Source organism: Arabidopsis thaliana, chromosome 4 (assembly GCF_000001735.4).
Source record: "Arabidopsis thaliana chromosome 4, partial sequence".
NCBI lineage: Eukaryota > Viridiplantae > Streptophyta > Magnoliopsida > Brassicales > Brassicaceae > Arabidopsis > Arabidopsis thaliana.
This window is the reverse complement of record NC_003075.7, coordinates 958,878-980,715: the sequence shown is the minus strand read 5'-3', so window position 1 is coordinate 980,715 and position 21,838 is coordinate 958,878. Positions and strand designations below refer to the sequence as shown.

Below are 21,838 nucleotides of genomic sequence, written 5' to 3'. Positions count from 1 at the left end.
CCTAGAAAATATCATATATAAAGATATTGTCTTCTTCGATTAACTCTTCTTCGCCAAAATCAGGGAGAGGCTAAAATGGTTTCGTTGAAGCTCCAGAAGCGTCTCGCATCCTCAGTACTCAAGTGCGGGAAGAGAAAAGTATGGCTCGACCCGAACGAAGGAAGTGATATCTCCATGGCCAATTCGCGTACGTTGTTCTTCATACTCTCAAATGTTGTTGATCAGATTTAACTTTCTCGGTCTCGTGCTTGTTTTGGTCTGCGATCGAAGCTTGTTGATAATGATAGTAGAAAAAAAGGATACTGTAGCTTACTTCGTAGGTGACGTTGAATGATTTGAATTCAGTCTGATGAAGTTGAGCTTGGAAATGGTGTTGCTATGAATCTGATTTTTGAAATTCTGTAAAATTTTGTTTAGTTTGGACTTGTTCAGATGTTATCGTAGGTTTAGTAGCTTTGGATTGACTATGTTCTTCTCGGATTCATGGTCTATGGTTTCTGATTGTTACCAAATCAACATGCCATCATAGCACTCTGTTGGATCATGATTCTTGTTTGTTTTCTATACGAAATGGTGATGCATCTATGTGCATTTGAGATTTGAGTGTAATTCTGATTAAGTATTTTGGATTGTTATGGAACTTCAGGTCAAAACATCAGGAAGCTTGTGAAGGATGGATTCATCATCAGGAAGCCAACGAAGATCCACTCACGATCCAGGGCACGTCAATTGAATATAGCCAAGAGAAAGGGACGTCACTCTGGTTATGGTATGTGACATGTAACATTTGATCCACATTCTTGAAACATCTCCACAGATGATTTATGTGGCTGTTGTATAATGGTTAAGGTAAGAGGAAGGGTACCCGAGAGGCAAGGTTGCCAACAAAAGTTTTGTGGATGAGGAGGATGAGAGTGCTGAGGCGTCTGTTGAAGAAGTATAGGGAGACCAAGAAGATTGACAGACATATGTACCATGACATGTACATGAAAGTCAAGGGAAACGTCTTCAAGAACAAGCGTGTGTTGATGGAAAGTATTCACAAATCCAAGGCTGAGAAGGCTAGAGAGAAGACATTGTCTGACCAGTTTGAGGCTAAGAGGGCTAAGAACAAGGCTAGCCGAGAGAGGAAACATGCTCGACGAGAGGAGCGTCTTGCCAAGGGTCCTGGAGGAGACATACCTGCCGCTGCACCACCTGCACAAACCGCTGAGTAAGTTTTCATCTCTATCGTATGTGAAACAAAATTGTTAATGTGTTGTGTGGCAACATTCTAAACTTGCTGTTAAATTTGCAGGGTACCTGCGAAAAAGTCTAAGAAGTGAGAAGCTTGCTCGGTAGTGAATTCTCTTATAAGCAGTGATTTTGAATGGTTTATGTGATATAGCTTTGTGAAAACTCTTTATTTGTCACAAATATGAGAACCTTTGTCAGTAGTTCGTACTGTTTCAGGAGACTTAATTCTATCTTCAAGTCCTTTTCTCTCTCGACCATCTTAGTAATACACTATCTATAATTTTTAGCACATAATTATGGTTAAGATTCGATCATAAGCGAATTAGAAGAGAAATCAAACAGCTTTATCCATAAAAGTCAATAATATAGTATGAGTCAAAATCATAATAGGAATATAGTATGTTTGTTCTAGTAAATCACAAGATATAAGATCTTGTATATAAAGTTTACTATGGACACAACAAAATCTTTAAACAAACCAAGTAACATACCCAAGTTTACAAATATATTTAAGTCCGGTACGATCCGGTTAAGAACAAAACTTTGGAGGCAACAGCCAGGAAGGAAATAGAGGATCCTAAGTTGTCTGACTGTATAGTTGAACCCAGACAAACTCTTCCTTGTAACTTAAGCTCGAGTCACACGAGTTCTCACAAGTGTACACCACGATTGTTGCCCAATCGAGAGATTCCCTCTCGTTCTTCCCACCGAAGAAGAACAGTAGCTGCGGCATCACCTGATAAAACCGCCATCGAAATGATCAAGAACAGAGCCAAGCTTCCAATATGCAAGAACAGAGAAATGAAATGGGGAAAATTGTGTGTTTTATTGGTTTAAAGTTGATTTGATTCAGCTAAAATTGTTGGCCAATTCTTGACTGGTTTATAAAATAAGCAAAAGAAGTGACTAAGACCAAGCTAATACAAGTTTATAAAGAAGAGAAGAAAGAATTACCTGAAATTCAAAACAACGAGGACCACCACAAGATTTGCAACTGGGAAGCTCAGATTTAGAGACTCGTCCGCTTGCTATTGGCCAAAGGGGTTTAGCACCAGAGCTCCGGGAATATCTGTATCAATACGTATTTCACAAATCGATGTTATGGGAGAATCAAGATCAAAAGTATGCAGAAAATCATAAGCGTTTGAATCACACCTCAGAACTTGTTCAGGGGCTTTGTCTACGCGTTGCTGGAAATTAACCCAATTCTTTTTATCAGCATCTCCCTGTACAAGCATGGAAAATGAGAATCATTTGAGGCCTTTTGAAGTTTGCAAAAATGGCCATGACAAGTGAACTGTTTACCTCAAAATCGTTCATTAGCGATTTCATTTGGTCGTCAACTTCTCTCTTTGAGACCAAAGGTTTAGCTACTTCATCATCTCCTGACATCTCAGTATCATACTCACTTTCATCCTCATTGATCAATACAAATTCTTTCCATAAACTCTTACTCGCAACTGCACAAACCGAAAAATTCATATCACTAGTTATACAAAGTTTCAGGGCTAGGAAAAGTTTGTGAATTCAGCTAACCTTTCTGCTTTTCAGTTGGAGCAACCCCATTATTGACAGGGCCTGAGTCAGATGTTTCGCTAACCGTTCGAAGCTGTTGGCATTCGGTTTTATGACCCAAGCGCCAATGCAGGGCCTGGAAATTAGAAACAACACAGATTGTTCAAATTTGCTCAAAAGAGCAGAATCTAGCGGAACAAAAGAAACTACGATGCACATATGCACACACCTGGTGTTTCGGTGAACAGTATCGAGCATTTTTGCAGCCGCTACATAGTTTATCTCCTTTCCATGTTCCACACCAAGTGCAAAGCGGAGCTAAAGTGAAACAAACAATATCAAGAATTGACAATTAAAAGAGAATTCTCGGCATTCAGTCAAACCCATCAATCAGTTCATAATACCTCCATGACCCAATGGCTTGTCTGTTCCATCGTGCTTTGGAGCCTCACTCGAGTAAAAAGGATTAGCTCGAGGCAATTGGCAACGGAAAACCTTCGTACTTCAGGAACAAAAAAAACAGTACTTTAGTGTAACAACCCACTTGGAGAGGAGACAAACAATACAAAGATGCAATATATAGTAAGAGGTTTCTTTCTACCTCCGCATAGCCTTCTCTGGGGCACGTTTCCATTGTTCATGTTGATCACGAAGGAGACAAGACATAGATGGACACATGAAGAGAAACAATGTCCGATGAAAAGCTGATTCCTTGTCTGTTAAAGGAGCATAAAGCTGCCAAATTTCCACAACAAATTTCATAAATAAACCGACAAAAAACATGCAAGAAACAACAAAATAGTTTGTATGAAACTTACTTGAAGTACAAATTGCATAGGTTCTTCACATAGATCACATAGAATTGACTTCCCTGATGGTAAATTAACTGGATCCAACCATGCCTATATTGACAAATATCAACCCAAAGAATCAATACCTAAGAACATAAAGAAGAAACAGTTTTTGATTGCACAAATTGAAAGATGTTTTAACTTAGTACCGGAACACCACCAGCTAAATTAGGGAACAGTTGACGAAGATTTGACCATGCGAATTTAGGACTCTCAACGAAACCTAACATCACAGGTTCATAATCTTCATCATCTTCCTCATCATCATCATCAAATTCATCCATATTTATAGGTTCCACCGCAGTTTCATCATCGTCATCATCATCAAGCTGAGTTATTCGGAGGCCTTTGAAATCATCCATGGAGTCTCCGTTGAAGCTACTCATCGAATCTTCTGTGTTGAATTTGATGAAATGAAGACTGCATAACAGAGCAAAGGAATTGAATTCTAGGGTTTTACTCTGTTTCATAAACCTCTCAAAAGTATTTGGCAAGAAACAACGCACAAATCATAATCTGTTAATGGGTCTTTCGCAAAATACTAAACTCACTAATTTTTCAAGATTTAGAGCTCAATACTCAGCTAATTACAAATCCCAGAATTGGTACGAACAAATGTTAAAAATGAGCTCACTAGTCAGTATCAACAAGAATCAAAATCCAAAAGAAACTTACAACACCAGGCGATGATGGAGATGTTCTTCAGATAGCCTTTAAAGGTCGAATCTTCTTCTATCAATTTAAACAGCAAAATTTTGTAAACATCTTTCACGAAGACGAAGACGAAGACGACGACGACGACGACGACGAAAGGAAAACAAACGTCACTCTGGCCCAAAAACAAACCCTAGAATAGACGATGTCGTTTAACATAGGCCTATAATAGACTAAGCCCAATAAAGTAATATAAGCCCATAAAGGTTTCTAAATTGGTTACGAATAAAAGTATAACCTTATCCCGGACAACCTTATCCTTAAAATCTCACCGGTACTCCAACTCCCGTTCACCGGAGCTCTGACTCTCTGTAAGCGAAGATTCTCTGCTCTTTAGCTAATTTAGTCGAATCTCTATTATGGGTCTGATCCAGTTTCTTACGAGAATCTGATTTCTGATTTTATAACTTGATTTCTCGATTTCAAATTTGTGTTCTTGCAATCGATTTTTTTGCAGGTAAAGAAGAAGGGAGAAATAGATAATGAGCAGTAGAAACGGCAATGAGAGATTAAGAACAGTGTGGACACCTGAAATGGATCAGTATTTCATCGAGCTTATGGTGGAACAAGTTAGAAAAGGCAACAGATTTGAAGATCATTTGTTTAGTAAACGAGCTTGGAAGTTCATGTCTTGTTCCTTCACTGCCAAGTTCAAGTTTCTTTATGGCAAAGATGTTTTGAAAAACAGGCATAAGACATTGAGGAACTTGTTTAAATCTGTGAATAATCTTTTGATAGAAGATGGTTTTAGTTGGGATGATACTAGACAGATGGTTGTTGCTGATAACTGCGTTTGGGATGAGTATCTTAAGGTGCGTTTTGCGTTTTGTTTACTTGTGATTTTGTGTCTTCTTCTCAGGGATTGATTTGTTTTTGCTTTTGGGTTATTGAAGATTCATCCTGATTCGAGATCTTTTCGGATAAAGTCTATACCTTGTTACAAAGATCTGTGCTTGGTTTACTCAGATGGAATGTCTGAGCACAAAGGTACAATCTTTAATCTATTGATTGTTACTTGAATCCTTCATTGTACATTCTTGTCACCAAAGATCAAAGATTCTTAAGTAACCTGTGAATGAATATGTATGTTTCAGCTGAGGAGAGTATTAGTGAGGGAGAATCCAAGACACTGATTCAGGAAGATGATGGGTACAACAGAATATGTGAATCGTCAACAGTCAGGTCTAACTCAAAAGGAAGCAGTGTCACACGGTGCAGGACTACTTGGCATCCTCCAATGGACCGGTATTTCATTGATCTGATGTTGGACCAAGCGAGGAGAGGAAACCAGATTGAAGGTGTTTTCAGGAAACAAGCATGGACTGAGATGGTTAATCTCTTCAATGCGAAATTTGAGTCTAACTTTGATGTTGATGTGTTGAAGAACCGGTATAAGTCTCTGAGAAGACAGTTCAACGCGATCAAGAGTATTCTTCGATCAGATGGGTTTGCTTGGGATAATGAGCGTCAAATGGTTACAGCTGATAATAATGTATGGCAAGACTATATAAAGGTAACTTAATCGCTCTGATCTATGCTGTGTGGTTAGTTACAGTGTTTTCGTCTCTGTTTTGATGTGTGTTCTTGTCTGAATTAATCACAGGCTCATAGAGATGCAAGGCAATTTATGACTCGGCCAATTCCGTACTATAAAGATCTGTGTGTGCTCTGTGGCGATTCTGGGATCGAAGAAAACGAATGCTTTGTAGCTATGGATTGGTTTGACCCTGAAACTGAATTCCAAGAATTTAAGTCCAGTGGTACTACAGATTTGTCTATTTCAGCTGAGGAAGAAGATAGCAACTCTCTTTTGTTTGACCCCAAGAACAAAAGAGATCAACTTGCTAATACTGATACAAGCCCTATAAACCCGAAAAAGCCTCGAGTTGATGAAACCCAAACCATGTCAATAGAGGACACGGTTGAGGCTATTCAAGCGTTACCAGACATGGACGATGAACTTATATTGGATGCTTGTGATCTGCTTGAAGATAAACTCAAGGCGAAAACTTTCTTGGCTCTAGATGTGAAACTACGCAAGAAGTGGTTGTTAAGGAAACTCCGACCTCAAGTGACTTGAGGATTATGAGCTGTAAAGAAGCAAAGTAGAAGTTTGACGATAAACAGAAGCTCATTGGCTTATACTACAGAGTACAGACTACTTTGCGAGAGTTTCATATACAAAGACTTATGCTCTTAGAAGTTGTAAATGTGATCAAATATGGCTGATGATATTAAACCTTGTACAAACTCTCTCTTCTTTGCCTTCTCTAGTAGCTCTGTATCTGACAAGGGAGACGGCGATTCCCAGTCTCTGAGCACACAGAAATACGAAATGTATCTTTAGACAAGGTTTAAGAAGATGAGATAAAGCAAGCAGAATCAAGAAAATGTCAAAGAATTACTTACTTTTCTGTTGAATCCCTTATTAAGCTATTGTCTTCCATGCTTGCTTCACTAGATGAATCAGGTTGTACAAGCTTGGACTTCTTTGGTGACGGCGGATTGTATATAAATGATAATAATGGGTCCAGAACACTTTTAGATGTATGATTAGTAGACAACGGCTCATCGATTAGAGACTGTAAGTATTTCCTAGTCCCTGGAGAAAATGCTGAATATGACTCATCCTTGTAAAGTCTCTGCTTTTGTTCAAGGTAAGTATTCGTCAAGGAACACAAATGTCAGATAACCGATATAAAACATACCAAGATATAGAATAAGCACAAAAAGACTTACAAGTTTTCTACTAAATGGTAACGAAAGCAAGAAGAGTAAATAAAAAAGGATACCTTGAAGACATCTCTATGCTGAGTGGTAATGTGATCAACCATATGCATCTTCACTCGTCTGCTACAAACCGGACATATCTACATCACAACCAAAGCTGAATTTGTGAGAAGTTATTACATTCATCATCACCAAAAGACTGTTTTCATTTCTCACACCAAACACTTCACAACTACAAAATGGTTCCTCATAGCATCAAGCAAATAATCCAAGTGAACTAAAATCCAAGAAGTCCCTACCAACTCTCCTTACAGAATCACAATCCTGCCTACTAAAGTAACCATTAGAGTACAACAATGAACATCACACGATAAATAGTCTAAATTTACAACTAACTGCTTCATGTAAAAACTCAAATGTATAGTTTAAAGAACAGTAACTGATTTGGGAGATGGATACGAGTTGCAATTACCCCATTGTTGGCGTCTAGTTGATGCTCCTCATCGATATGGTGACACAATTCAACTAAATCATAATCATCTGAGCAAAACGGGCATGGATAATCCACTGCCATTTCATCATCATCTTCAAACTCAATACATGAACCTAAACAAAAATTTCACCATCACAAAACTTTTATCAATTACATAACATAAAGTTTACCCATAAAGTGACAAAATTTAAACTCACTAGACCTTAAGGGCCAAAAGAATTGAAATTTGATAAAGAAATTAAAACCACCTGCATATAAAGCATAAACCCTAAAACAAAGCTAAATGCAATTGGGAAAAAGAATGGATCTTTACACTAACCCGACTGATACTTGGCAAGTTCTTCTAATCGATATTTCTTCGACGAATCAAACCCACAAATGCCCAACAAATCTTCTTCCATTTTGATTCTGAATCCACACGAACTTGAATTGAAAAATCTCAGATAATAATTAAAGGAGCATATTCTTCCTCCGTGTATTTATTAGCATCTGTCAGTACTTTGTTCAGCCTGAAAGTGCGAGGAAACACACCAAAAAGGCAAGACCTTTAAATGTGGTCTTTTTCTCTGGCGACATGAGGGAATCCATGGACACGAATCTATTGAGCTAAATCCAATGACCAAACTACCCCTAACCGGTCACTATAGCCTCTTTTACCCTGAACCACCAACGTCCCTCTGTTGACTTTTAGCCGCCACGAATCTACGGGCATTTTCGTCTTTGCGCCACCGTCTTAAAACGTGTGCTCCACACACTTATATTGACCCTATCGCGCAAGTGGACTATAAGCCCAATATATAAATGGGCCTAAAAAGGCCCAAATACTTCTCCTTCGTTGCTAAGTCTGTAACACGCGCTAATGAGAAACGATTTTGCGATTCAGATTCGTTTGCTTTTGCCGACGACAAAAGCTCCGATTTTGTTTATTTTCTCCGGGAAATTTTACTTTCGAGATTCTGTTGAGAATCAATTGATTTGGTATTGATGGCGACGAGGAATCGAACGACGGTGTACCGGAAACACAGGGATGCGTGTAAGAGCGCGCGTGCTCCATTATCTTTATCGGCGTCTGATTCGTTCGGTGGTCCGGTGATCGAAATGGTTAGCGGTTCATTTTCCCGGTCCAATCACTCCTCTTATGCTCCTTTGAATTCCTATGATCCTGGTCCATCAAGGTAATAATATAATGTGTTGTTTGATTCTGCAAAACCTGGGAAATTCTATGAACTTATATATAGAAACGAATTGTAATCATGGGATTGATTTGAGATACAGAATTAGAACCCTAAACGAATTAGGTAACAGAATGAGCAAATGATTTAAGTGTTGTTGTGAATGTTTGCAGTAGTGATGCCTTCACAATTGGTATGCCACCAGCTTGGGTTGATGATTCTGAGGAGATAACTTTTAATATACAAAAGGTGCGAGACAAAATGAATGAACTAGCAAAGGCACATTCAAAGGCTCTTATGCCTACATTTGGAGATAACAAAGGGATTCATCGTGAAGTCGAGATGCTCACTCATGAGATCACAGATTTGTTGAGGAAGTCAGAAAAGAGATTGCAGATGTTATCTACTAGAGGGCCTTCTGAAGAATCAAATCTCAGGAAAAATGTGCAGGTAGGTTGTTGGACACTTTTTCAGAATCGAGCTTGTTAACAATAAAGAATGCATGGTCATTACCTTTTCTTTTGTGCTTTTAGAGAAGAAAGTTAGGAATTTTGGGTTAAATCACTCTCATATGTTTTGACTACCTATCTAGTTGACATTATCAGTCAGCAAAATGTATGAAGTGTTTTTTTTTCCCTCTATATAATGTACTTTGGGTTATTCTATGTTTTGAGTTTGTAGCATGAGGATAAAGTTCTGTGTACATGTATAGTGGGGCTCTCCAATGGACTTGACCTACTTTTTGGCATACTGCTTTTGACAGCGTTCTCTTGCAACAGATCTTCAGAACCTTTCCATGGAGCTCCGCAGAAAACAGTCTACTTACTTAAAACGTCTGCAGCAGCAGAAAGAGGTATGTTTCCTTTATTTTCAAGAAATAAACAAAAAAAGTGTTGATTCTTGAGACATGCATGTACCGTAATATGATGTTCTTATTTGTATTTGGCTTCTCTAATCATAGGGTCAGGATGAAGTAGATTTAGAGTTTAATGTGAATGGAAAGATGTCGAGACTGGATGAAGAGGATGAACTTGGTGGGATGGTAAGTGCTTACTTGTATTGTAAAACTATATATCATTGACAAATTAATAAGGACTTAATATGGTTATCTAGCTAGAGCAATTCAGATTTTTAATCAGTTATCCTTGTCTTCCTTACATTTTTAAGAAACACTTCTTATGGTTATCATGCTAGGACGAGTCAGATTTTTTTTAATCAATCTTCAGAACCTTGTCGTCCTTACTCTGCCAATACCATAATGAGAATCGCTGGTCTTCAATAAATTGTAGGGTTTCGATGAACACCAGACAATCAAGTTGAAGGAAGGGCAACATGTCTCAGCGGAAAGGGAACGAGAGATACAACAGGTAATGGAAGTTGTTACTCGACCATATTTAAGAAGCTGCGTGCTTCACATTTTCGATGGCGATTAACTTCAGAGTTCTGTCTAGGTTCTGGGTTCCGTGAATGACCTTGCACAGATAATGAAAGACTTATCAGCCCTTGTGATTGACCAGGTGCCTAGCTTAGTCATTAAAAGGCTTATGAATTACATAACTGGCTAGATACAAAGTTTTTGCTGGCTTCTCAACAATTAGTTTTCTTATATTCTTGTATCAATTAGGGCACGATTGTTGATCGGATAGACTACAATGTCCAAAACGTTTCTACATCGGTCGAGGAAGGCTATAAACAACTACAAAAGGTTTGATTCTTTACCCAAAACTCATAAGATTTTGTGAGTACTACAGATTTTTCACCGTATGGAACTCACAAAGACATTTCAATTTTTAAATAGGCGGAGAGAACACAAAGAGAAGGAGCAATGGTGAAATGTGCAACTATACTCCTTGTACTCTGTTTGATCATGATTGTTCTTTTAATTCTTAAGAATATTTTGTTTTAGTCATATGCCAACAATTTAGAATGAAAAACAGCTTGTCTTGTTTGTAACAAACAGTAACCCTCTCTTTTTTCTAGTTGAATTCTCTTTTCCAATCGTTTTACCAAATCTGTAGAAGTATTTTGTGTAAACCGTAAATGGTTAAAATCACTATAGTTAAGAAATAAACTGACACTAAACTACCTAGTGGGAAAATGTGATAATCACTACAAGAATCACTAGTCCTCCAAATTCAATAACACATGAAGGAAATCAAGTAATCAACTCATAATGAAAAATTGAAAATGATCTTTTTGTGCAAGGGAGAAAAAAATAAAACAAAAACGAATGCGTTGGCTTCACACACTTTAGATTAGCAAACCTAGACATATAAACTCATAGAGAAACTCGTGACAAGTTGTTTTGAGGCTCATGTTAAACAAAATTTTGTGACACTCGTGCAAGACGATGATCGTCCTCTTGAACTAGAACAATGAGCCGAGAGTACTCCTCTCAGTGCTATGCAAACACAAGCTCTTTGGGTAACTAGGGTTACCTCTTTTTGTTTTTTTATTGATTTTCTTAAAACAAAAGACTGAAGAACAAATACTCGATACAACTCTATTTATACTCAAAGACTCGATTCCTCCTTGGACCAGGATTCAACGGAAAACCTTAACGAAAAATAAAGGAAAAATATTCAAACGACCCTAATAATTTCTTGAACACAGAAAAACGTGTGTGACACACAAAGCCCAAAACTAAACATCATCAGTCTCTCTTTGTAAAACGCTTTATGCAAATATCAGAGCAAAGATAAGAAACTGAGGTTTCAGGTATCTTATAGATGATAGGGTACATGCAATGCGACTTACACTGCCTGCAAAACGGGCGAGATACATTCTTGTTGAGCACAACCTCATATGATCCCGTCTCAGCCTTTACTACGCTTCCTGGCATGAGCCCTGAAAAGTCTCCGACTACACACTCTGTGTGCAAACTAGCCCATTGATCTTTACATGTGTAGAACCATTTCTCTGGATTCATTTTTTTCTCACAAATCTCACACCAATATATACCATTTGCCTTTTCGCCATAGCATAGTAAGAGAGGATAATCGTCAACTCTATGCTTTAACACTCGCGGTAAAGTGGCGCATTTGAAGCATAAGACAAATCCACAACCATCTTCAATGCACCTGAGCATTCTAGTTCCCGACATGTTACAACCATTGCAGACTTCTTCCATCTCTGGTGAAATGTAATATAAGGGATGATCGGGATGACTTGGATGGACAAATGGCTCCAACACTGAACAACATATGACATCTAATTTCATATCCCCATATTGGTAACTGAAACCATTGGAGATTCTACCACAAACATTACACCAAAAGTGACCAGCCTCGCGTGTAAATAAAGTAAGCCGTTCATTGTGTAGCACATGTCGTTTCCTTTTAGGAAATTTAGCACAGTTTTGGTGAAGAATGAAGTCACAATCCATACAACCATAGAAGGATTCGAGGCAAACGGAATGGGTGCATGCGCTGCACCGCTTGTTTTCATCACATAAAACACCATTGTCGTCGAGTTTTAGGTAATGCTCTTCGTGGCTGAAATGTTGTATTGTGTTGTCATCTATTACCACATACGGCTCTATATCTTCTGTTTCTTCAATAACTCCTTCGAGTTCTTTCCCGTTCCACACATCTTTTCTTGTAGCACATTTGGAATGAACGACATAGTTAGAACACCTTTGACAAGAATAACCTCCCCAAGTCCAATCCACTTTTTGGCGACAAACTCCACACACAGAATATACAAGACCCAGAAGATTAGTGCGAGCAACACGGTGATCATGCCGATTTATGTTTATAAGGCGTGGAAGGGTAAGACACTCTTGGTGGATGATGAAATTACATTGAACACATATGTAAGGGCTTCGATCTCCCTTCAGCCCACAAGCATTACATGTAAAAGAGTCGAGTCTTGGGAGAAGAGTGAGTTGGTGATCATGAGTTTTCGAATCCTCGAAAGATATTGATGGCGGGTTTAAAGCACAACGCATATCCAAGGTGAAGTTACATGGAGAACAATGATAGAACAAAGGGCTATCGATCTTTTTTTCGCAAAGACGACATTTTCCATCAGAATAGTCTGGTAGTTGACCTGTGAGAACAAGCTTAAGAGGGTGCAAGGGGTGGCAAGAGTGATTCTTTACGTCTAGCGGGTGGATTACCTCTGGCAGGTGTTTTACCCCGGATGGATGCAAAACACAGTCGATATGAAAGGTCAAACCACATTCAAGACATTTGTAAGGAAAGCCATAACCAATCTCCTCACATTTAGCATCACAATGAAACTCGATCTTCTCCTTGAGAAGGGTGCGCTTGTGGCATGGTGTCTCAGAACTTTCAATAACCTCTGGTGGTGGGTACTTTGCACAATATAGATCCACGTCGAAGTTACCAAAATGATAGCATAGATCCTTAATGTCCCTTCCACATAAATTACAATAACGATATTTTTGTTTACTTAGAAGCTGAAGAGTGTGACCGGGATGAGATGGATGCTCGATAGATTCAGAGGCCTCATCGACACATTTCTTGTGGACGAAAAAATCGCATGTTTTGCAGTAGTAGCCATCGCTTATAGCTTCAAAGCGTCCACAACAATCACCTTTCCTCAGATGATTACAAGGGATCATAGAATGCTCGTGGATCAACCGCAATAACACTCCCTCAGAATCCATGGTTGATTTGGAAGAAGAAAAATTGGATCTAAATTAAAATCTCAAAGCTCTGCTCTTTTCTCGTTTCCTTTTGTCACAAAAAGTCTTCTCATTGAGCTCAAGAATGTTCTTGTAGAAGAATTAGTAGACATATTTTTAAATATAAAGATAATAATTATGGTTAATTGACAGTGTCAACTAGATGACCAACATCATAGACGAAGGTATATTTGATGTTTTTGGAATTCATATGATTTTATTAAAACGAACCACTTGCATTAAATATATTTACTTTTAAGCTTTTCTTCACAACATCTATTAGTCTAAGATTAATTCTAAGTTTCTAACCAGTACGTAATCAAATAAGTCCTATAACCAGTACGTAATTAAATAAGATCATATGAACTTTGTATCTGACATGTTGTATCGGTTCTTGTTCGTTCCGTTTTGTTTAATCAAGCTAAAGTGAGTCAGTTTTCCCAATCAATTATCATTGCATTCATTACTCTACCAATACCATAACGAAAATCATCATTTAGACAAATCAAGTTGAAGAAAGGGTAACATGATCTCAGCAGAATAGGAAAGAGAGATACAACACGTAACTTGGAAGCTGATACCCAAGTCATCCGTTTTTGTGAGTACTACAGACTTTTTGTCGCACAAAGAGACATACTTCAATTTCTAAATAGGTGGAGAGAACACAGAGAGGAGCAATGGTGAATCTGCGACAATACTCCTTCCTTATACTTCGATTTCATATTGTTCTTGTAGTCCATAAGACTAGTCTCTTGTTGTAGTCATACCAACAATTTAAAAAGCAAAACAGCTCCTCTTTTGTTACGGCAAACCTTAACCATGTGTTTTCTTGTTAAATTCTCATTTTTCCAATCGTTTTAAATCTAGAGATATATATATTTTTTTTTCTGATAACCAAAAGGTTCGGGGCCAAGGCCCTTAATCCCCAGGGTCCGAGAAAAACCAGATGAAAGCCCCTGACCAAGTGGAAATAACTAGCAATAACTAGCAACTATTTAAGCAATTTCGCGCTTGAGGGAAATTGCTGGACAAAATTTTGTATAGTCGAATCAGTATAAAAAATCGTTGTGAGGCATGATAACAATTGTTTGTATGTTTGTTGATGTTTACTTAAATAGTTGTAAGGCATGTTAAAGTGAAATTATTTACCGTCTGATTCTTCGAGTCAAAAGTGTAGAAATGATTCGTAAAGTAATCCTCGCAAATTTGCAATTGTCTTGTTTTTGGACTTATGATTTTTGAACAGACAAGACTGATATTATTTGTCAAGGTGAAATTATTTACAGTTTGATTCTTCGAGTCAAAAGTCTAGATGATTCCTAAAAATAGTCATCGTGATTTTCTTGTTTTTGGTCTTCATTTATAAGGCGAGATTCTAGTGTTTTCAGCTTCTTTTTGCCCTAAATTCTATTTAATCGTTCAAAAACACAGTAGATTTAAGGATGCAGGTAACAAAGGAATTTCTGGTTAAAAAAATTTACATTCATTGAAAGAAAAAAAAGGCGAGATTCTGAAGAAAAACGTACCGAAAACATTAGAAACAAGTAGATCATAATCCTACTATATTATTTGAGAAGTACATTTTAAATATAACTTTAATTTTTGTAATTAATTACATGACAATGTCATTAGACAAATTTAATCAAAAACAAAATCCTTTAATGATATCGTTAAGGTTACCAAAATTATTTAACGATAATATTCATCTCTTAGTTGTAGGGCTTATTGGATCTAAAGACGGGTCATCAAAGATTTCCTAAACTGAAGCAAAATATACTGAATGTTCAAATATCTATCTGTTACCAAATTATAAACAAAAAGTTCGTAAAACAATTTAATATTTTATATACAAAATCAATTAAATCTTAGTCACATAAAAATTAGCACAAAAAAAAATATTCAACAATTAAAAAATTATCAAATCTCTGTGTTATATAAGTTTTGATACTATATTCGAATAAAGTGTAATATACCTTTTCAATTTATATTTTTTAACTAATTTAAGCTAACTAATATATTTTTTTTTTTACGTCAAAACAATTATATTAATCAATTAGGGTCATTACAAAAGTATCGATCAAGCCAAATAGGTAAAGAACCAGAACCAGAATAAAAAGTAGAATAAGTACAACCATATTTCGCTAAGACATGAGCTAATTTGTTTCCCTTTCTCCTAATAAAACCAAACTGAATGCTTGCAAATTTATTTGCCCAAAAACTGATGTCCTCCAGGTGATTTGCTAAGGAACTGTGAAACGAAGTCCCATTAATCAAGTTAATTAGCGTATATTTGCTAATTAATATATTTGCTAATCTTATACCTATCAAATCCGACTATTGTTTTTTTATCTCTATAGTATTTTTGCAAGACTGTTTTGGTAGATTTGGATAAAAGTGCATTCGGGTCATATGGTACATTCTCCTATTAAATAAATATGGTGTACTCCTATGTTATTAGCTAAAATATTTAGATTATAATTCAGAGTCATATCATAAATAAAATTAATATTAATAAAATAAATGGCTTTTTGGCAAGATGGATTTGGAGGGACGGGTTTTTGAATCAATATTAATAAAAAAGTAAAATATAATTAATCCACCGTTTCAATACGGGTTAAATCTTTAATTAATTATTCTTAAGACCACTAATATTAAACATATCAAATCATCCTAATTTAGAAAAGATTATATAAAACCAAAAATGTTATGTGGTATGTATGATGTTACTATATATAAAATTAAACAATAAAATATAAATGTACTAGAGAATGATACAATTTGCAAAACTTTTATATATAATAAATAATTCTTAAATTTTAAAAATTACTACTTTAAAAAAAAACACGGGACGGGTAAAGAAATTATAGAACGGGTTTTATTATGGAATTAGGTTATACGATGGATGTATTTGAATCAATATTTATAAAATTTTAAAATATTATTAATATCTATATATACATTTTTGCAGCTATTTTGTAAAATAAATCTTGGAGTTGGGACTTATTTACAATGGTTGCCATTGGCTTTTAATTATTGATTTTTTCCAGCAATAAATTGATTAACAAACTAAAAATATTCCAAATATATTCAGCAACTATTTAAAACAAAAAATGTTTGACAAACAAAAATATAATTGCAATCTCTTAAAATGAGCAAAACACACCTAAATACATTCTTTATCTATCCAATAAATCTTTTTTCTCCAAAATTTGAACTAGATTTTGGCAACTATTTAAAACAAATATTTGTTTGAAAAACCAAAATACAATTTCAATCCCATAAAATATTTATTTTAATTATATATTTAAATTAGCGGTGTACCGCGGTTTTTTTTTACGGGACGGATTTGGCGAGACGGGTTTGGTAGGACGTTACTTAATATCAATTGTAAACTATAAAATAAAAATAAATAGATTTAATTTGCAAACTTTTATATATACTAATTTAAAAAATAAATTATCTTCGCGGTATACCGCGGGTTAAAATCTAGTGCTGTTTTAATAGGGGTTAAAACTTCAGTTTTTTAACAATTGTCTCATGGATTCGTGGTATAGCGTTACTTAATAACAATTCTTTTTATAAAATAAAAATATTTTATAAAAATAAAATTTATAAGTTTTAATATATATTATTTTTAGAAAATAAATCGTCCCGCAGTATACCGCGGGTTAAAATCTAGTATCAAATTAAGACTGCAAGTTTCTTAGACAATACATTTAAGGAAATAAACTCATAAATGGAAATGAACGTGCAAAATAAAGTAATACAAGAAATCTTAAAGAAAAACCTGGTTTCACATGTATTTTATTTCAATTGAGGGCTTTAACCGTCTATCTTCACCCCCTCTCTAGGACGCATGCTAAAGAGCAAACGTATTCATTTGAGGCTTCAAGAATCTTCATGATCGTAGGAAAAATGCAACGCGACTTGCACATCTCGCAAACTGGACGAGATATACTATTATTGAGCACCACCTCATAATATTTGTACCAACCCATTATTGTGCTTTTTGGCATGATCCCTACAGAGTCACCAAGCACACACATTGTATGCATACTAGATTGATGATCTTTACACGTGTAGAACCATGTCTCTGGATTGGTTTCCTTTTCACAAATATCACACCAGTATTTACCACAAGCCTTTTCGCCATAGCATAACAAGAGAGGATCATCGTCAACTCTATGCTTTACCACTTGTGGTAAAGTGAGGCATTTGAAACATAAGACAAATCTACAATCATCTTCAATGCAACTTAGCACATAATACCAACTCTTTTTGCAGCCATCACAAATCTCATTCCTTCCATCCAGTAAAGTGTGATATAAGGGATGATCGGGATGGCTTGGATGGACAAATGGCTCGGATATTGAACCACACTGAAGATCGAGTGACTTATATCCATGTTGGTACCTGAAACCATTGGACCATCTATCACAAGGAGCACACTGAAAGAGTTTAGTCTCGTTAGTAACTAAAGTAAGACGCTCATTGTGTAGCACATGCCTTTTCATTCTAGGAAATCCAGCGCAATTTTGGTGGAGAAGGAAGTCACAATCCATACAACTGTAGAAGGATTGAAGAAAGATGGGATGGGTGCATGCCTTGCACCGCTTGTTGTCGTTACATAGAACATCATTAACGTGGAGTCTTAGGTAATGCTCTTTGTGGCTGAAATGTTGTATTGTATTGTCATCTATTACCACATATGGCTCTATATCTTCTATTTCTTCAGGTACTCCTTCCAGTTCTTTCCCGTTCCATACATCTCTTCTGGTAGCACATTTCGAATGAACAACATAGCTAGAACACCTCTGACAAGAAAAACCTCCACAAGTCCAATCCACCTTCTGATGACAAACTCCACATACAGAATTTACAACACCAAGAACAGAAGTTCGTGAAACTCGGTGATCATGACGATTAACGTTTATGAGGCGTGGAAGGTCAAGACAATCTTGATGGATCATAAAGTCACATTGAATACATATGTAAGGGCTTCGATCACCACTCAACCCGCAAGCGTTACATGTAAAAGAACGGAGTCTTGGGAGAAGGATGAGTTGGTGGTCATGAGCTTTCAAATTCAAAAGAGATTGTGGCGGTGGATTTAAAACACAACGCAGATCCAATGTGAAGTTGCACGGAGAGCAATGATAAAACAATCTATCATCAATATTTCTTGCACAAAGACGACATGTTCCATCAGAATAGTGTGGTGGTTGACCTGTGTGGAGCTTAAGAGGGTGCCAGGGGTGGTAAGAGTGGTTTACCTCTAAAGGGTGATTTACTTCTGGCGGATGCCATACGCAATCCACATGGAAGAATAAATCACATTCAGGACATTTGTAAGCAAACCCATCTCCAGTCTCCCCACATTTAGCATCACAATCAAACTCAATCCGCTCCTTGAGAAGGGTGAGCTTGTGGTGATGCGTTTCGGGAATGTCAATAAACTCTGGTGGTGGGTACTTGGCACAATATAGATCCAATTGGTAGTAACAGTGATCACAACGATAGCATACATTCACACCTTTGGACCTTCCACATAAATTGCAACTTTTATTAGGATAACGGTTAAGCTCAAGAGTGTGATCGGGGTGAGATGAGTGGTCGATAATTCCGGAGGACTCGCCACATTTCTTGTGGATGAAAATATCGCAGCTTTTGCAATAGAAGCCGTCAGTGACAGATTCCAAACTTCCACAACAATCTCCTTTCCTCATATCATTCCAAGGCATCATTATATGCTTCCTGTGAAACCACGGTAGTAACACTCCCTTAGAATTTCCAACACCAGGAACAGAAGTTCGAGAAACACGGTGATCATGCTGATTAATGTTTATGACGCGTGGTAAGTCAAGACAATCTTGATGAATCATGAAATCACATTGAACACAAGTGTAAGGGCTTCGATCTCCATTCAACCCGCAAGCATTACATGTAAATGACAAGAGTCTTGGGAGAAGGGTGAGTTGATGATCATGAGCTTTCAAATTCAGAAGAGATTGTTGTGGTGGGTTTAAAACACAACGTAGATCCAAGGTGAAGTTGCACGGAGAACAATGATAGAACAATCTATCATCAATCTTTCTTGCGCAAAGACGACATTTTCCATCACAATTATCCGGTAATTGACCTGAGAGGAGCTTAAGAGGGTGTAAGGAGTGGTAAGAATGGTTTACCTCTGATGGGTGTTTTAACTCCGATGGCCGCCATACGCAATCCACATGGAAAGGTAATTGACATTCATAACATACGTAAGGAAACTCAGCACCAGTAATCTTCCCACATTTAGCATCACAGTTGAACTCGATCAACTCCTTGTGAAGGTTGAGCTTGTGGTGATGCGTCTCAGGAATGTCAATAACCTCTGGTGGTGGATACTTGGCACAATATAGATCCACGTCGAAATCACAGAGATCACAACGATAGAATAGGTCACTAATGGTCCTTCCACATAAATTGCAGCTATTACAGCCTTCGCTACTTCGAAGCTGAAGAGTGTGATTGGGGTGAGATGGATGTTGGATAAACTCGGAGGACTCGCCACATTTCTTGTGGGCGAAAAAATCGCAGCTTTTGCAATAATAACCAACACTGACAGCTTTCGAGAGTCCACAACAATCACCTTTCCTTAGATCATTCCAAGGCATCATAAGATGTTCATGGACCAACGGCATTAACACTCCCTCAGAATCCATGGTCATATACTACGAGATTTAGAAGAAGAAGAAAAAGAAGATGAAGAGAAGAAGAAGAAGAAAAACGTTGGATCTCAAATCTGAAAGCTATGCTCCTTTCACGTTTTTTTATCTCTCAAAAGTCTTCTCTTGTTAATCTCAACGATGCTCTTATGAAAATGATAGTTATAATTAAATATGTCAGACTTTTAGTTTTGTATGATAGTGACAATATAACTAATCATATTAGTATTTTACTAAACGAACCACTTGTAAGAAATAGTTAATTTTGATTATTAGCTGTCTTCGAGCAATTAAAAGGCCAACTGTCCCCGTTCCCTCGCCCAAATAATTTCATCTCCAAGTTACTTTTAATATCAGAAAACTACTCGTTAACAATAAGTTAAGTCACTAGATCTAGGATGTAAAATGATAGTATAATTAATCCTTACATGCAAAAAAAAAGAGAGTATATTTTGGAATTTTTAATTCGATGGAATAGAATTTGTAGATTATTATCCAAATAGCATACTCATCTGTTTTGGGTAACATTTTCCCTGCGGATGAAAGTTAAAAGCTCAAACACTAAGCTTGGGGCAGAAATCTAAACTTACAAAAGGAGAAGTAAACTCGTCGAAACAAGCCATCCTGATACGCTCTGGAGTTGCAAGAGTGTCCAGTGGAAACCATTGGTTGATAAGACCCATCTCGGCTCTAGATCTCATTGCATCTTTTATCGCAAAGAAGACCGATGATGCTAGAAAAAACGGAGGCTCACCAACTGCTTTTGATGAATGTATCCCCTTTGAATTTGGATTCCCCTAATGATACCTCTTGGGTCAGTTTCTACACTAGCATGTAGAAAAGCTTTTGGCTGTTTTTATAGTGACATGTACCTTGGAAAATTTTAATTATTTAACTAGTTTTGATATTTAGGATGGTTTGTAAATTCGTATCTAAGAACATCTCAAATGTATAGTTTTATATCTTACTTTAAAATAGAGTTAGGATTTCTACTCTAAAAAATAATATTCTTAAAAATATTCTATTTTTACTTTATATACTAATACCTTTTAATTATATAATTTACAATTTGACCTCATATATTATAGATTTGCAAAATTCCCATAAAATTTGATATAATTTGAATTAAACACTAATTATTTATTAAGAAAAAATTACATCATATAACAACGTCGGTTATCAACACCTTAGAAGAAGGAAATAAAAAAACTTTTAGAAGAACTAAAGAAGACAAGTGCACAACGAAAAGATCATTTGAAGATTCAAAAAAAAATGATGTTTGGCGGATCTACAAACAATTTACCGGACTATTAAATTATTAGTTTTATGTTTTAGTTTTCTTATGTTGTTTATTTTAAATTTAGTACTTGTTTGATTGTTAAGTTTATAAAACTATGTGTATATGTATTAAATAAAAAAGTTTGAATTTGAGGGATTAAAGTATAAATAAAAAAAGTTGAACTCAAAAATAAAGTTGCTCTATATATAGAGTCAATCTGCAGAAATCTCTGAGTCAATTATAAAGTAGGGTTGGAGAAGAATCTTGCATTTTTACTCTAAAATATAATAGGGTTGGAGATGCCCTAACTCTCTATATTAAATTACCAAAACGGGTAATATTTGTTATTTTTTGTGTAGGAAGATTGAAAAAAAAACTTGAATTAAATTATATATATGATTGGATTGGATGATTCAATCTAGATTGCGCCCACCTATCCTAAACTATTAAGATTGCATCGTACTGCATTTGACTAATATTTTAGGTTTTG

At 36.4% G+C, this 21,838-nt stretch overlaps 7 protein-coding genes and 1 long non-coding RNA gene across 11 annotated transcripts; 4 read left to right on the top strand and 4 right to left on the bottom strand.

Moving 5' to 3' along the window:
• Window positions 1-17: 17 nt before the first annotated feature.
• On the top strand, window positions 18-1,558 carry AT4G02230 (Ribosomal protein L19e family protein). Its single transcript, NM_116456.4, has 4 exons — window positions 18-187; window positions 647-769; window positions 850-1,213; window positions 1,298-1,558. The coding sequence occupies exons 1-4, from the start codon at window positions 76-78 to the stop codon at window positions 1,323-1,325; spliced, it is 627 nt and encodes a 208-aa protein (NP_192132.1). The 5' UTR covers window positions 18-75; the 3' UTR covers window positions 1,326-1,558.
• AT4G02220 (zinc finger (MYND type) family protein / programmed cell death 2 C-terminal domain-containing protein) lies at window positions 1,553-4,470 on the bottom strand. The gene is made up of 11 exons (NM_116455.6): window positions 4,278-4,470; window positions 3,752-4,022; window positions 3,570-3,653; window positions 3,353-3,486; window positions 3,156-3,253; window positions 2,981-3,069; window positions 2,773-2,887; window positions 2,542-2,696; window positions 2,392-2,462; window positions 2,191-2,305; window positions 1,553-1,972 (listed from the first exon to the last, which is right to left on the bottom strand). Exons 2-11 carry the CDS (start codon window positions 3,986-3,988, stop codon window positions 1,814-1,816), a joined length of 1,257 nt encoding a protein of 418 aa, NP_567225.1. The 5' UTR covers window positions 3,989-4,022; window positions 4,278-4,470; the 3' UTR covers window positions 1,553-1,813.
• Window positions 4,471-4,561: 91 nt separating this feature from the next.
• On the top strand, window positions 4,562-6,792 carry AT4G02210 (Myb/SANT-like DNA-binding domain protein). 2 transcript variants are annotated; one of them, NM_116454.4, is made up of 5 exons: window positions 4,562-4,627; window positions 4,774-5,128; window positions 5,210-5,303; window positions 5,411-5,829; window positions 5,920-6,792. In NM_116454.4, exons 2-5 carry the CDS (start codon window positions 4,799-4,801, stop codon window positions 6,394-6,396), a joined length of 1,320 nt encoding a protein of 439 aa, NP_567224.1. In that variant the 5' UTR covers window positions 4,562-4,627; window positions 4,774-4,798; the 3' UTR covers window positions 6,397-6,792. The 2 variants fall into 2 exon arrangements, with proteins under 2 accessions (NP_567224.1, NP_001319843.1); NM_001340368.1 differs by having other exon boundaries at window positions 4,562-5,128.
• On the bottom strand, window positions 6,024-8,009 carry AT4G02200 (Drought-responsive family protein). 3 transcript variants are annotated; one of them, NM_001160728.1, is made up of 6 exons: window positions 7,859-8,009; window positions 7,519-7,652; window positions 7,416-7,457; window positions 7,109-7,186; window positions 6,726-6,958; window positions 6,024-6,630 (listed from the first exon to the last, which is right to left on the bottom strand). In NM_001160728.1, the coding sequence occupies exons 1-6, from the start codon at window positions 7,938-7,940 to the stop codon at window positions 6,513-6,515; spliced, it is 687 nt and encodes a 228-aa protein (NP_001154200.1). In that variant the 5' UTR covers window positions 7,941-8,009; the 3' UTR covers window positions 6,024-6,512. The 3 variants fall into 3 exon arrangements, with proteins under 3 accessions (NP_001154200.1, NP_849286.1, NP_192129.1); NM_178955.1 differs by lacking the exon at window positions 7,416-7,457 and having other exon boundaries at window positions 6,024-6,406; window positions 6,557-6,630; NM_116453.2 differs by lacking the exon at window positions 7,416-7,457.
• On the top strand, window positions 7,164-7,542 carry AT4G04075. The gene has a single exon (NR_141773.1). It is a non-coding gene; the product is annotated as an other RNA (long non-coding RNA).
• A 364-nt stretch (window positions 8,010-8,373) lies between the features above and the next one.
• SYP42 (syntaxin of plants 42) lies at window positions 8,374-10,722 on the top strand. Its single transcript, NM_116452.4, has 8 exons — window positions 8,374-8,714; window positions 8,885-9,161; window positions 9,475-9,564; window positions 9,673-9,753; window positions 10,001-10,078; window positions 10,163-10,228; window positions 10,336-10,416; window positions 10,510-10,722. The coding sequence occupies exons 1-8, from the start codon at window positions 8,524-8,526 to the stop codon at window positions 10,615-10,617; spliced, it is 972 nt and encodes a 323-aa protein (NP_567223.1). The 5' UTR covers window positions 8,374-8,523; the 3' UTR covers window positions 10,618-10,722.
• Window positions 10,723-11,364: 642 nt separating this feature from the next.
• Window positions 11,365-13,344, bottom strand: AT4G02190 (Cysteine/Histidine-rich C1 domain family protein; the record flags this gene model as incomplete). The annotated part of the gene is made up of 1 exon (NM_116451.1): window positions 11,365-13,344. The coding sequence occupies one exon, from the start codon at window positions 13,342-13,344 to the stop codon at window positions 11,365-11,367; it is 1,980 nt and encodes a 659-aa protein (NP_192128.1).
• Window positions 13,345-17,037: 3,693 nt separating this feature from the next.
• Window positions 17,038-20,752, bottom strand: AT4G02180 (DC1 domain-containing protein; the record flags this gene model as incomplete). Its single annotated transcript, NM_116450.2, has 2 exons — window positions 17,038-20,075; window positions 20,660-20,752. 2 exons carry the CDS (start codon window positions 20,750-20,752, stop codon window positions 17,199-17,201), a joined length of 2,970 nt encoding a protein of 989 aa, NP_192127.1. The 3' UTR covers window positions 17,038-17,198.
• Window positions 20,753-21,838: the final 1,086 nt, after the last annotated feature.

Coding starts and splice junctions, on each gene's coding strand:
- SYP42 (NM_116452.4), top strand. CDS start 8,524: ATGGCGACGAGGAATCGAACGACGGTGTACCGGAAACACAGGGATGCG. Junction 8,715..8,884: donor TATGATCCTGGTCCATCAAG/GTAATAATATAA, acceptor GAATGTTTGCAG/TAGTGATGCCTTCACAATTG. Junction 9,162..9,474: donor ATCTCAGGAAAAATGTGCAG/GTAGGTTGTTGG, acceptor TGCTTTTGACAG/CGTTCTCTTGCAACAGATCT.
- AT4G02220 (NM_116455.6), bottom strand. CDS start 3,988: ATGAGTAGCTTCAACGGAGACTCCATGGATGATTTCAAAGGCCTCCGA. Junction 3,254..3,352: donor CCAGAGAAGGCTATGCGGAG/GTAGAAAGAAAC, acceptor TTGTTCCTGAAG/TACGAAGGTTTTCCGTTGCC. Junction 1,973..2,190: donor CTCGTTGTTTTGAATTTCAG/GTAATTCTTTCT, acceptor CGGTTTTATCAG/GTGATGCCGCAGCTACTGTT.
- AT4G02210 (NM_116454.4), top strand. CDS start 4,799: ATGAGCAGTAGAAACGGCAATGAGAGATTAAGAACAGTGTGGACACCT. Junction 5,304..5,410: donor TGGAATGTCTGAGCACAAAG/GTACAATCTTTA, acceptor TGTATGTTTCAG/CTGAGGAGAGTATTAGTGAG. Junction 5,830..5,919: donor TATGGCAAGACTATATAAAG/GTAACTTAATCG, acceptor AATTAATCACAG/GCTCATAGAGATGCAAGGCA.
- AT4G02230 (NM_116456.4), top strand. CDS start 76: ATGGTTTCGTTGAAGCTCCAGAAGCGTCTCGCATCCTCAGTACTCAAG. Junction 188..646: donor TATCTCCATGGCCAATTCGC/GTACGTTGTTCT, acceptor ATGGAACTTCAG/GTCAAAACATCAGGAAGCTT. Junction 770..849: donor GGGACGTCACTCTGGTTATG/GTATGTGACATG, acceptor ATAATGGTTAAG/GTAAGAGGAAGGGTACCCGA.
- AT4G02200 (NM_001160728.1), bottom strand. CDS start 7,940: ATGGAAGAAGATTTGTTGGGCATTTGTGGGTTTGATTCGTCGAAGAAA. Junction 7,458..7,518: donor AACTAGACGCCAACAATGGG/GTAATTGCAACT, acceptor TATACATTTGAG/TTTTTACATGAAGCAGTTAG. Junction 6,631..6,725: donor ATAAGGGATTCAACAGAAAA/GTAAGTAATTCT, acceptor CTGTGTGCTCAG/AGACTGGGAATCGCCGTCTC.